This window comes from Carcharhinus amblyrhynchos, chromosome 19 (assembly GCF_965287045.1).
Source record: "Carcharhinus amblyrhynchos chromosome 19, sCarAmb.v2.hapA, whole genome shotgun sequence".
Taxonomy (NCBI): Eukaryota; Metazoa; Chordata; class Chondrichthyes; order Carcharhiniformes; family Carcharhinidae; genus Carcharhinus; species Carcharhinus amblyrhynchos.
Window position 1 is genome coordinate 18,568,797 of NC_137342.1, and position 13,571 is coordinate 18,582,367.

At 40.2% G+C, this 13,571-nt stretch overlaps 1 protein-coding gene across 2 annotated transcripts in view; it reads right to left on the minus strand.

Annotated features, from left to right (window-relative positions):
* bltp3b (bridge-like lipid transfer protein family member 3B) overlaps nt 1–13,571 on the minus strand; it is a 111,310-nt gene that overhangs the window by 9,624 nt on the left and 88,115 nt on the right. For both annotated transcript variants that reach the window (XM_080207326.1, XM_080207325.1), the window contains 2 exons: nt 2,678–2,937; nt 574–682 (listed from right to left, as the gene is read on the minus strand). In XM_080207326.1, the coding sequence (XP_080063452.1) occupies nt 574–682; nt 2,678–2,937 (369 nt within the window). The remainder of the gene's footprint in view (nt 1–573; nt 683–2,677; nt 2,938–13,571) is intronic.

The following is a 13,571-nucleotide window of genomic DNA, read 5'->3' on the forward strand; positions in this document are numbered from 1 at the left end:
CTCATTCCATATCTGCACCACCCTGTGTGTGAAAAAGTTGTCCCTCAGATCACTTTAAATCTTTCCCCTCTCACTTTAAACCTCTGCCCTCTAGCTATGTAAAGGAGTGATGTTTCCCATATCAGTTACTGGACAGACCACCCAAAGACACTGGGCCTTTGATGTGGTGGGGCTGTGAGATCTGTAGCCAGTCAGTTTCAATTAGCTAGGTAGGTTTTTGAAATGTTTCAGGGTAGATATCCTCTGGCTGTTGTTTCTTGCCCAACGCTGCTCTGATCCTGTCTAAGCTCACACACAAAGATGGCTACTTGTGTCAAATGCCTAAGAGCTATCAGCTGTAGAGAACCAAGTGAGTCCAGCTCAAACTTCCCAGGCAGGTAGGCAGAAATGAGGAAAGAAATGAAAAGTTTCTCACGGTACTGCGTGTTAAAAGGATTTGGTAAGGTCATTGCACTAGGTTAATTTTCCAAAGGTCTACTGTGGGGCCTCATTCACAAGGATGGAGGATAATGGTGATGTCAAGTCACAAAACTATCTTTCCATGTCTGCAGCAGTAAACCCACAATTTCTCACCTCCAATGCAAAATGTCCCATCATCATTTCTGCACACAATCAGGTCATCAATAATCAGTTCCACTGGTGGTGGTTCATAGGCTGACTGATCACGGCGTGGATTGTCATCCTTCGAATCAAATTGTACCAAGTTATTTTTATATGCATTTACCACAAAGAGTGCAGCACTTAGTGCAAACATTGCTTTTGCACAATTGTGCAAACATTTCAATAACGACTATGGGAGTGCTTACACAAAATTTCTCTGCAAATAGCCGCAAGCTGTTGGCTCTAATGCCAGTCATTTTTGTTTATCGTAAGAAAGATTAGGTACATACCTCCACCATCTACTGTAATCAGACCCATCGAGCCAAATTTTAGTCACAATTTGAAATTATAATAAATTTTGTATTATGTGGAAAGATGATCATCCCTAAAATAGCGGTATAGTACATGGAAATAAATCATGTACGCAATGAAATTTACTCTTGCTATTCTTTAAATTGCTTGTCAATTAGAATATTACATGCAAAGCTGCATGTTGAAAAACAAAATACAATATACAAATCTGCTGTAATTTTAGTCATGGTACAGCATGGGCAGGATTTTTTGGATGATGGAGTTTTTTGCTGTCATCCAAAGAGCCAGCAGGGAATTCATCCATGCTGATAATGCTCCACGGAGCCTTAATTGGTATATGTCAAGATATGCATGCCTCACTTGGGAAGAAGTTCCACTTTAGAAAGCTGCCAGCTGCTAGTAGCTCTATAGTACCAGCAGCACCAGGCTCAAGCAGTGACCACTGTTGGTATTACAAGCATGCCCAAAGGAGAGTTACTAACAGAGGCCAGACTTTGGATATTAGTGGGATGCAGCTGACAGGCCCCAGTCGGTGGCGGGGGTTGAGGGGTTGTGGATGACTGGGCTTGAGAGGCCGAGAAGAGGATTAAAGTGGGCTATCGCTTTGTTGACGATTGACTCCAACGGGCACAAAGGTCCCCCAAAGGAGGATCATTGCCTGCGCAGCCCCCCTCCCAGCCTGCTAATAGCTCACCCATTAAAAGTTACCAGGCTACTCACCCGGCCTGGGCCCCTCTCTGCTATGGGTAAAATAGCAGTAGGGTAGGATTAGGCATTTAGATGACTATGAATTGGTCTTTTAAGAGTCTAAAATGCTCGAGAGAGGATAAACCTGACAATTTTCTCTATCTAGTATCTGTCATTGACTGAGCCATTGACTAAGATACTAGGGAGCAATAACCATATATTAACACAAAAGCAAAATATTATCGATAATGGAAATGTGAAATGAAAATTGAAAACTCTGGAAATACTCAGCAAATTAGTTTAAATATTTAACACAATGCCAACTCAGGAACAGAAAATGCCATAAAAAGAAGAAAGATCAGGTTGCTGGAGATACAAGAGATAGGAAGAGTTTTTTTGTTTAAAAATTCTCCAATGATAATTAAAATCTTAAGAAATGAGACTCCACGCTTTAAAAGTTATTTTTCAGTGCCAAAGAGGTTACTAAAGAGTAACTAAAGACATATCACCCTGTTCAAAGTGTATTAACATTGGAATGGACAAGTCACAACTTTTCCTGGTGTGTTTAATTCCTATCTCTGACTGAAGTACAGCATCTTCATTAAATGTATTTTAATAATGAACAGATGATGAGATATGGTAATTGTTGCTGCACAGCTTCTGGAGAAGCCTGGCATTTCAAAAAGCAACTTTTGGATTATCACATTTAACTGCTTGCAGAGCCATCAGAAGTTGCTGTTTAAATTCCATGTAAATAATAGTTAGCCACACTATTACTCCTACATTTGATTTCAGTCAGTCTACCTAGGCAATGCACAAGGACATTCCCGTTCCACGTGCTAGCTTCACAGAACATAATCACCCTTTGCTGAACTTAGAGAGACTATCCCAGTATAGAGTTGCTACTTTTTCATGAATGTGTCAGAATACTGGTCTGTAATTGACTGATTGCCAAGAGATGAGGGTGGACACTACATCTTTGCTAGCATTCAGGAAAAAAAGAGGAAGACTCCTGGTGACAGTCATACATTCCACTGTTATGGGAAAATTGTTCAACAGAAAAAAGTAGCCATCATACCTTCAGGTTAATCCTTGTATCAGTTATTTCAATCTTCATAGGGATTATGTCAGCAGGTACTTCATCTTCTAGAAATGTTCCTAGATTTGTGAGGGAAGACATCAGAAATTCTGAAGTGAAGTTCTTAATCACGCATTGCAAGAAACCATTCTTGGCTGCAAGAGATGAATGGACAGCAGCACTCGGCCCACTTTCCAGCCGTAGACTCACTTCGGGCAATTCTTTCCTATGCTCCTGTGTCAATGAAGATTGGTGTCGATCTGATCACACAAAGTAAAATTGGGCAATTAAAAAAAAAGTAGCATTACTGCTAAACAAAGCATTTCAACAGAAACAGTTATTCTTTGAACTTTTTGCTTCTTAAATGTTAGGTTTGAGATTATGTTTATTATTGAACAACTATTAACCAACATGTTATGTAACTTGCAGGCTACATTTTGCAGTAGTTTAATTTCAGATATATTTTTCCTCTACTTAATGGAAAACAAAGAAGAGAATATAAAACAGCATATAAAGCCATAGCACTTTACAACACAAAGATTCCCTTCTGCCAATCATGTCTGTGCTAGCCATCAAATACCAATCTATTCCGATCCTATTTTCCAGTACTGGCTCTGTAGCCTTGTATGCTATATAGTGTTTGAAATACCCATCTATATAGTTTGAAATTAGACTTTAAACAACCTAAAATAATTTATTTTGAGCAACTATGATTATCATCTCCATTTTCACTCCACAGAATTGTTGCCAGGACTTAGTGAGCAAACAATACAACAGGACTGGAGGATACCAGGAAGTTGGCAGTATTCCAATACAACTGCTGGTCTCCAAACAAAGCTAATGTCCACAGAAGTTGCACAACAGTGAAAAATACAAGTGCTTTTTCATCTGAATTTATCAATATGGAGAACTGAGTAATTATTGAAATTTGTCAACTCCTTTCTAAAAATTCTTCATATCAATGTAACTCCCCAGTAACAAACCTTGCCATGAATAAAATCAGAACACAAGTTAAATAATTTGTGATACTGCCAAAAGTATTCCATTCTATTCACTGTTCACAAGCAATCAATCTTTTTGTTTTAACCTTTGCTCTCTGTTTAAAAACAGCAAAATGTTTGAAGCACATGCATGTTCCCTTACCAATAGTCCAAAGTATTTCACATGACATGGAAAGACAGGTTAACTCTGTCATTCAGTACAAAGTCAGAACTTTACGTTCAGTGTGCTGTTGGTGCCCCCTGCTGCATGTACAAGGAAAACAAGTTGTGTAATTCTTCATTTTTAAAAAAAAATGATCATGATGAAGGCATGTTGGTAGGGATATGGGTCAGTGCAGATACTTCTCCAAATAGCTCAATTTCTGATCTAAGCTATTTTGCCAGTGGGAGACAGAGAGAAGGTGCTAGCCCCTATTCTACAAGGATAACAAGCCATCCTGTTTACTGATAGGTAATTTCTGGCAGATAGCTTAAAAGCAGCAGTGGCAGAGCTTTCGGAACAGGTCATAGATATCAACCGTCTTAGCCAATGAAAGGCACGTGGCATATATCAAGGCTGAAAGAGAGCCAAATAAAACTAATAACAAAACTGAAAAGAAAAATCCTCCTTACAAAGTTTCCTGAAACATTATTGGATATCTGCAAACTGAACCATCTCACCTCGTACTGATTGATCATGTTTCTCTGCAGATTTAAAGGCATCACAGTGGAATCAATAATACCTTCCACAAGGTATTTATGCACAATATCAACTAATACCACATTATCCTTGACAACATATTCCCCTACACATCACAGTTCCATATGCTGGAATCTGCACTTTTAAAGTTTAGCACACAAATACAACCTTGAGAAAAGCAACTAATGTTCACAGCACTCTTGTTTTGCAAGGTGTTTGCAAATCTGAATTGTTTTGCAGTTAGACATTGCACCCCTTGTGATAAGAAATGGCAACATCTTCCATTTGTAATGTTGCTGCGGCAGCAACTAAATTGTCAAGATTTGGAAAATTTGGCACCAATTTACAAAGCCCAATTTCTGCACCATTTTCGCATCAAATGCAATCTTCCAGGCAGGACTTTTGGACTGATCTGAAGTGCCCACTTCAAATAAACAAGAGCTTAATTTAAATTAAATATCACAGTAATACGTCTGCTTAGGACGAGATCACACTTGATGGTACTTTTGCAATTCCAGAGTGGATTTAAAGGCAATTCCATGTCTAATAGAGTACTTAAAAATAAATCAAATGTCCCCTCTAAATGTCTTCATGTTGTGCACCACGTTTTCATTTCAGTGTGGAGTCTCCGTGCATGCAAGTTGTCTTAAAGGGGCTGACTTGCAAATGGCCTCGATTGCAACTTGAGATGTACAGCCATGGCTTAGTGGAATCACACACCCAGCGGCTCTCTAGCCTATTTTAAAAATTCATTGTTTTACAATGACCCTGACTTCATTAAAGCAGAGCATCTCATGGCATGAACTGTTATTTAGGTTTGATGAGGCACGTTTAGTTTTTCAAATTTTCGTGAGCTGAACACTGCACAGCAAGGGGAACAGGGTATCCAGGACTTTGTGACCAACAAAATGTATTTCCTTAACCAATAACGTTTAAGGGTTGAGAAATAAGTGAAGGACTGAATTAGAATGGGTAATTTAAATATCAACTCAGGTACATCAAGGGAATGAAATATTAAAACAAGGGGATGAAAGATTAAAGGGCTAAGAAAAAATTTCAAAAGCTTGTGGTAGATTCAAAAAAACTCTCCAAAACCTGAGGAAAACACTTGCAAAAGGTCATCTTAAGTTACTATTTGGCAAAACTTAGTAAGATAGAGAGCTATAGGTATGCATAGTAGGTAGGGACATGTTTGGCACAACTTGTGGGCCGAAGGGCCTGTTTGTGCTGTAGTTTTTCTATGTTTCTATGTTAAAATAATGATGCAGAAACCCACTTAAAACTGGGAGCAATTGCTAATAGGATTGTAATTTTAAATTTCAATGGGTATAGGCCCCACCTTATGGGATGTTATCTTGGCCAGCATTTGTTGCCCTTGAGAAGTCGATGGCAGCCCTTTGAACCGCTGCAGTCCAGTTGGTGTTGGTACACTGACAGTGCTGTTAGAAAGGGAGTCCCAGAGTTTTGATCTAGCAACAGTGAAGGAATGGTGTTCCACGTCAGGATGATATGTGGCTTGGAGGGGAAACTGAGTTGGAGGTGGTCCCATGTATCTGCTGCTCGTCTTATTAGGTGGTATTGGTCACTGGTTTGCAAGGTGCTGTCGAAGAAGTCTCCGACTTGCTGCAGTACATCTTGTAGATCAGGCTTATCCAAGGTATGGCCTGTGGAACACAAGGCTGCTCCACATGGGCAATTTGTCCGGAAGCAATTTTCAGCTTCCTGTCAACCAGGCGAGTTTAAGTGCAAGATTCTGCTTGGTTTCTCCTGCGTTTGTTTTTGATAGGTTGACTAGCAGGCATATCAGTAGCGAATGAGCGAGAGAAACAGTGTGAAGGCTGGTGTGCAACAGAAATGAAGATACGTTGGGGCTGGAGCCCTGGAAGGGCCAAATTACAGCAGGGCTGGAGCCCTAGGAGTGCAGCAGAGCAAGGAAGTTAAAGTCCACTCAGGGAAGTTATGTCATTTTGACAGGACCAGGAAGGAGACAGTGACTGAGTGAGTGCCTGAGTGTGTGTGTGAATGATGACGGGGAGTCAGTGGCCTAATGATAATATTGCTGGACTCTTTAATCCAGAAACTCAGCCAATGTTTTGGATACCCGGGTTCGAATCCTGCCAAGGCAGATGGTGGAATCTGAATTTAATAAAAATAAAATACCTGGAATTAAGGATCTACTGATAACCATGAAACCATTTTCAATTGTTGGAAAAACACATCTGGTTCACTGATGTCCTTTAGGGAAGGAAATCGGCTATCCTTAACTGGTCGGGCCTATGTATGACTCCAGAGCCACAGCAAGGTGGTTGACTCTCAACTGCTCTCCAAGGGCAATTAGTGATGGGCAATAAATGCTGGACAGCCAGTGACACCCATGTCCCACAAATGAATTTTAGGAAGTGATTGTGTGAGTAACTGTGGATGTGCATTTTGTGTGTGTGTGTGTGTGTGTGTGTGTGTGTGTGTGTGTGTGTGTGTATGTAAGTGATGGAGTGATAGGGTGCGTATGTGGCAGTGTGTGACTGAGTGACAGGCGAGTGGAACTTGTGCGAGTTTGCTTTATACTCAGTCTCAGTTTTCTCACCTGCCCTCACCTACACATGCATGGATCCACACACCCACTCAAACACTGAACAACATTCTGGGTCAGTTTTATTACTTACTCTTTTTATAACTCAAGTTTGCTATGATATTGCTTTAAATTTATTCAGCAATTGTTTCTTCCGTTAAAAGCTCAACTTGCTAAAAAAATTCACTTTATTGTTGTGCCAAACCTTATCTTTCTGAAATTTGCTCATCAGCCTCTTGAGTGAGAAAAATATGCAAATATGGATCCCCAAGCAAAAAGTTTGGACAAGCCTGTTGTAGATGGTATACTTTGCTGCCACGGTGCTATGGGGGTTAAGGGAGTAGATGTTGATGGTAGTGGATGGAGTGTAAATCAAGGCTGCTACTTTCTCCTGGATTTTTTTTTATTCATTCGTGGGTGTCACTGTTGCCTAGTATTTATTGCCCATCCCTAATTGCCCTCGAGGTGGTGATGGTGAGCTGCTTTCTTGAAACATTGTAGTCCATGTTCTGTGGGTTGACCCAGGAAGGGAATTCCAGGATTTTGATCCAACGACTGTGAAGGAATAGCGATACATTTCCAAGTCAGGATGGTGAATGGCTTGCAGGGGAACTTGTAGCTGGTGGTGTTCCCATGTATCTGCTGCCCTTGTCCTTCCAGCTGGAAGTGGTTGTGGGTTTGGAAGATGCTGCCTAAGGATCTTTGGTGAATTGCTGCAGTTCATCTTGTAGACAGTACACACTGCTGCTTCTGAGTGTCGGTAGTGAAGGGAGTGGATGTTTGTAGATGTGGTGCCAAACAAGCAGACTGCTTTGTTCTGGATGGTGTCATGCTTTTTAAGTGCTGTTGGAGCTGCACGCATCCAGGCAAGTGGGAAGTCTTCTATCACACTCCTGACTTGTGCCTTTGTAGTTGGTGGACAGGCTTTGGGGAGTTAGGTGTTGAGTTACTCGCTGCAGTATCCCTAGCCTCTGACCTGCTCTTGTAGCCACTCTGTTTATGTGGGGAATCCTGTTGATTTCTGGTCAATGGTAACCCCAAGGATGTTGATGGTGATGGTTACACCATTGAGCGGTGGTTGGAGTGTCTCTTATTGGTGATGGTTATTGCCTGGCATTTGTGTGGTGTGAATGTTACTTGTCATTCATCAGCCCAAGTATGGATATTGTCCAGATCTTGTTGCATTTGAACATGTACTGCTTCAGTATCTGAGAAGAATAGTGCTGAACATTGTGCAATCATGGGCAAACATCCCCATTTCTGATCATATCATGGAGGGCCAGTCATTGATGAAGCAGCTGAAGATGGATGGGCCTAGGAACTACCCTGAGGGATTCTTGCAGAGATGCCCTGGAGCTGCGATGACGGACTCTTCACAATCACAACCATCTTCCTATGTACCAGGTATGACTCCAACCAGCGGAGAGTTTGCCCCCTGATACCCATTGATTCCTGTTTCACTAAGAATCCTTGATGCCACATTCGGTTGAATGCGACCTTGATGTCAAGGGCTGTCACTCTCAGCTCACTACTGGAATTCAGCTCTCTTGTCCATGTTTGAACCAAGGCTATAACGAGCTGAGTGATCCTGGCGAAACCCAAACTGGGTGTCAGTGAGCAGGTTATTGCTGAGCAGGTGCTGCTTGATAGCACTGCTGATGACCCCTTCCATCACTTTACTGATGATCGAGTAGACCAACTGGGCAGTAATTGGCCAGGTTGGATTTATTCTGCTTTTTATGTACAGGACTTCTCGAGTTGAACTTCTCGAGTATTGTTGGAGCTGCACTCATCCAAGTAACTGGATAGTATTCCATCACACTCCTGATCTGTGCCTTGTAAATGGCGGACAGGCTTTGGGGAATCAGGAAGTGAGTTACTCTCCACAGAACTCTCGGCCTCTGACCTGCTCTTGTTGCACAGTATTTATACAGCTGGTCCACTGCAGTTTCCGGTCAATAATGACCCTCAGGGTGTTGATGCTGGGGGATTCAGCAATGGTAATGTCACTGAATGTAAAGGGGAGATGCTGGATTCTTTCTTCTTGAAGAATCTCTGTGACATTACCTGGCACTTGAGACACAAATGTTACTTACCACTTATCCGCCAAAGACAGAATGCTGCTCGGGAATGTTGCATATGGGCACTGACTGCTTCGGTATCCGAGGAGTCACAAATGGTGAACATCCCCATTTCTGACTTTATGATGGAGGGAAAGTAATTGATGAAGCAGCCGATTGACCTCCAACAATCGCAACTATCTTTCTTAGTACTAGGTATGACTCCAACCAGTGGAGAGTTTCCCCTCCTGATTCCAACTGACTCAAGTTTTCCTAGGGTTCCTTGATACCATACAGTCAAATGCTGCCTTAATGACAAAGATAGTCATTCTCACCTCTCAAGTTCAGCTCTTTTGTCCACATTTGGCAAAGGTTGTAATGAGTCATGAGCTATTCAACTTTTCCCTATAAGCTAACCCTCCACACTACCACCCCAGGTATCAGTAAAGTAAACTATTCTGAACTGCTTCTAACACAATTATATTCTTTTTTCAAATGGGCAGACAAGGTAACAGCCAGCTTTGTGCTCGTCAAAGTCAACTCCCTCTGTCTACAACAATCTGTTTTTTTTTTAATTCCTCTATATATAAAATGATACAACACTTTCAAAAAATCAAGGCTAATCAGACAGAGAGCAGTGAACTATTTGAAGCTGAAGACGTGTGTTGTGGCTGTTGGGTCCAACACCTTTGGTAATACATTCCAAAAGAAAATTGACATCAAGATGTTTCAAAATTTACTTTCACCTTTCCGTCAGGCTATCAAGTTCATTTTGCTTCAATATTGACATTCATGCTGGTTGCTTCTTTCCTCAAACTTTGATGTATTTGTTGCTCCTTTCACCTTTATTTCAGTTATTCTGAATTTATATTTCAACCACTCCTGTTCCATATCTTTATTTTTGTTTATGTTGAGATATGATTTTGTCTCATCCTTACCAATGATTTTACTTTCCCATTACCCCTCCTTTTATTTAGTGCTACCTACCAACTTTTAATATCAAAGGCAGCCTAGGAAATGTCTAAAGGATAAAATTGTGCTACAATCAGAATATGTAACATTTCAAGTTAATCTGGAAAAGATATAAAAACTGATAAAAGAAATCAGAATATGTAAATTGTGAATGTATTTTTTGCTTTACCATTGTAAATATAAGTTCATCTAAACTCTGTTGCCTGTACCCTAACTCACACCAAAGTCCCATTCACCCATCAGTCCAATCAGTGCTCACCAACCTACACTGGTTTCTGGTTGAGCAATGTCTTGATTTTAAAATTCCTGTTTTCAAATTCCTCTATGGTTCTCAACCCTAAATATCTCAGTAATCTCCTTCTGCTCTATATCCATCCAAGATATCTGCAGTGCTCTAATTCTGCCCTCTTACCCACAATTATAAGTTTATAATTGGCAGCCGTGTCTTCAGCTGCTGAGACGTAGAATTATTTAAAGATATATCTGTATCTTTTTACTATACCTTTTTACTATACTTTCCTTAAGACAGCGAATAAAACCTACACCTTTAACAAGTTTTTGATGATCTACCTTAATGTTTTCTTATGTGGCTTTATTCCAGCCCACAATTTCACATGAACTAAATTCCTGACTGTAGCCATGCTTCCAGGGAAGGATGGTAACCTGACACCAGGTCTTTCATAAGGGTATTAAAACAATTTAACAAGATAATAAAATATGGTAAATCCTCATTTAATGTTGCTCATTGTAATGCTGTTTTATTTTAATGTTGGTAAAATAATGGCACCTGTAATCTTATACAGCATTGCTAAATTTGTTATAATGTCATTTTCTGTGTGATCCAATTGGCACCATTTTGTTTGGCCTCGCCTCAATTTGTGGCTAATCCTTGTTCAGATCTTTAGTCGCTGAAGGAATTATGGGAGATGGGAAGCAGGCAGGAAGATGGAGTTGAAGCCCAAGATCAGCCATATTTTTACTGATTGGCAGAACAGGTTCCATTGGCTATGTGGTGCTCTCCAGCTCCTATTTCTTTTGTTCTGATATTCCCTGATCTCCAAAATGTGGCCTGTCCCTGTTTCTCAACTGCAGGAGTTGCGGCCTCGCCTCTACCCAACCCACCATCTCATCAAACCTCTCACTCCCTGGAACGTTCTTTTCATTTCTTCCTCCTGGACCTGCATCCTGTTGAAGATCCTACCTGAAGCTGGAGTTCCGATGTTGTGCAAGTGCAAGTACCGACAGAGCATCTTGATTGTAATGGCATCTTGACTGTAATGGCTCAGGACAAGAGCCTGCTGCTCTTGTCCTGAGCCATTACTCATTGTGAGGGCTCAGGAAAGTGGTGAGCAGTAGCATTTAAACATGGGTCATAGCAACCCTCGTTCAGCACTTCACCATCAGGACTTGCACTTCTATAACATTATAGCCTTGGCTTCAGATCAGATCTTCCGCCGGAATGAAGGTCCAGGAGAAAGAAGGTGAGTCAGGCACAGGGAGGTGAATCAGGGACTCAGAAGGAAGAGGAGAGGCCACAATCTGAATTGGGGAGGGATAGGATCTACAGAGAGCAGAAAGTTCAAGAAGCAGGGTCTGTGGCAAGGAGGAGGTACTGCAAATGGAAAGTTATACTTTCCTTTCATATTTTATTTTAAAAGTACTGATGTAGGAATTTAGTGGTATCAAATATTTCATCTTAGAAGGTTTATCTTAAAATGTTTAATATTTTTTCTGATAAGATCCTACCAAACCGAACTACAATTTTAACATTGATTCCAACGGGAACCAATGTTTCACTTAGATTTGTAATTTTCAGGAAGCAACCACAACGTTAAATGAGGACTCATCTACTAGATTATCCTGTCCACCTATTACCTACTTGACTGGAAGAGCTAATGCCCGTAATCAGGTTGCTTCCCCAGTTTTATGATCTATAACATTGTTAATGGCACAGAGACAAAAAGAAAGCACAGTTTAAAAATAGGGAACACATAAAGGAGAAGTGAGATGTGCAAAATAGAATAGAATTACAGAAATATAAATCACCGACATCACCATAACAATGAAAAACAAAATTGCAGTTATTCTGCTATTTGATTTTCAACTGACAGGACTGAGAGCAGAGATATAATTTAATTCAATCATGATAATACTTATTCATTGGGTAGACTGAACATTGCCAAAAAAGATTTGTTCTATTACTTTAACTTTAGTGATGCATACTTGAAAAACAGCAGGATGATATAAATTATTTTAAAATCAGTTTACTAACTATTTAGTTCAGACCTCATCTATCACAAAATGATGCTTTAAACAGACAAACATTGGATCAACAGACAAACATTGGATCAAAAGACAGATATTTTAATGTCTTCAGTTCTGGAGAGGATTGATATTCAATTTAACATGTTAACTCTTTTTCTCTCTCCTCAGATACTGTCAGACCCAAGAATTTTCAGCACTTACTGTTTTTATTGACTAAATTAAATGCCAGAATGAGAGAGGAAAACTCTATTTTAACAAATAGTAGATGAATCTATAGCTCAGCCACCATACTCCTCCAATTGGTTAAACTTGTTCTCATATTAATCAACCTTTTCTTTGACTTCACTCACCTCTTCCATATAAGGTGCTGCTTCAGTACCTACTTGGGTTCTGGTTTGCCTTGCCTTTGACTGAGACACATGGATTGAATCCTAATCCATGTTTGAATCCTAATCAAATCTCACACATCTCTTTTTCTGATACATTAATGACCATATCTGTGCTGCTTCCTGCTCTTGCTTCAAACTAGAAAATGTCATTAGCTTTACTTCCAATATCCACTCCTTCATTCACATAGTCCGTTCCACAATCTTGAGCTGAAGTGACAAGTAGATGATCTCCCCTGTTATGGAAATACACATCACCACTTCCATGTAGCCACCGGGTCAAAATCCTGGAACTTCCTGTCTAACTGCATTGTAGGGATAACTGTGCCATGCAGATTGTAGTAGTTTAAGACAGCGCCCCATCACCACAATGATTTCAAGGGCATTTAGAAATGGGCAATAAATTCTAGCCTTGCCAGTGACACCTATATCCCAAAAATTGATTTTTTTTTTTGAATGCAAAAACCTGGGAGAATGCAATAGACTTCTTACAGGAAGTGGGGTGTGAGGAAACGTAATCAAGATAACTGTGGGAGTAAGTAGACTCGTAGTAGTCTTTTCTCCCATCATTGAGGATAGGGATAATCATGAAGCCTCCTTCTCCCGTTTGTCGTTTATTTGTGTGAAGCTCCAGCTGATGGTGCAGACTGAGAAATGACAAATCTTAGCAGAACTAATTCTGGCAGACATGAACATAAGGCAGGAATGGAACAGAAATCTGATTGCAATGCTTTGTTCTAGTACCCAAATAAAAAAGGCATGCCCAAGCAAATCTCAATGTTGAATTATTATAGCATTCAGGAAGTCAGATATTCAAGTGCTTCTTCCAAATTCACTGTTGATTGTACACTTTGTGTTGGTTATTATTAACCATTTTTAAATCTTAGATATTTTAATTTAATGTTTCTTGAAATAGGAACACAAGATAAATTAAAAATTTGAAATCAAAGAAATCTGGGTAC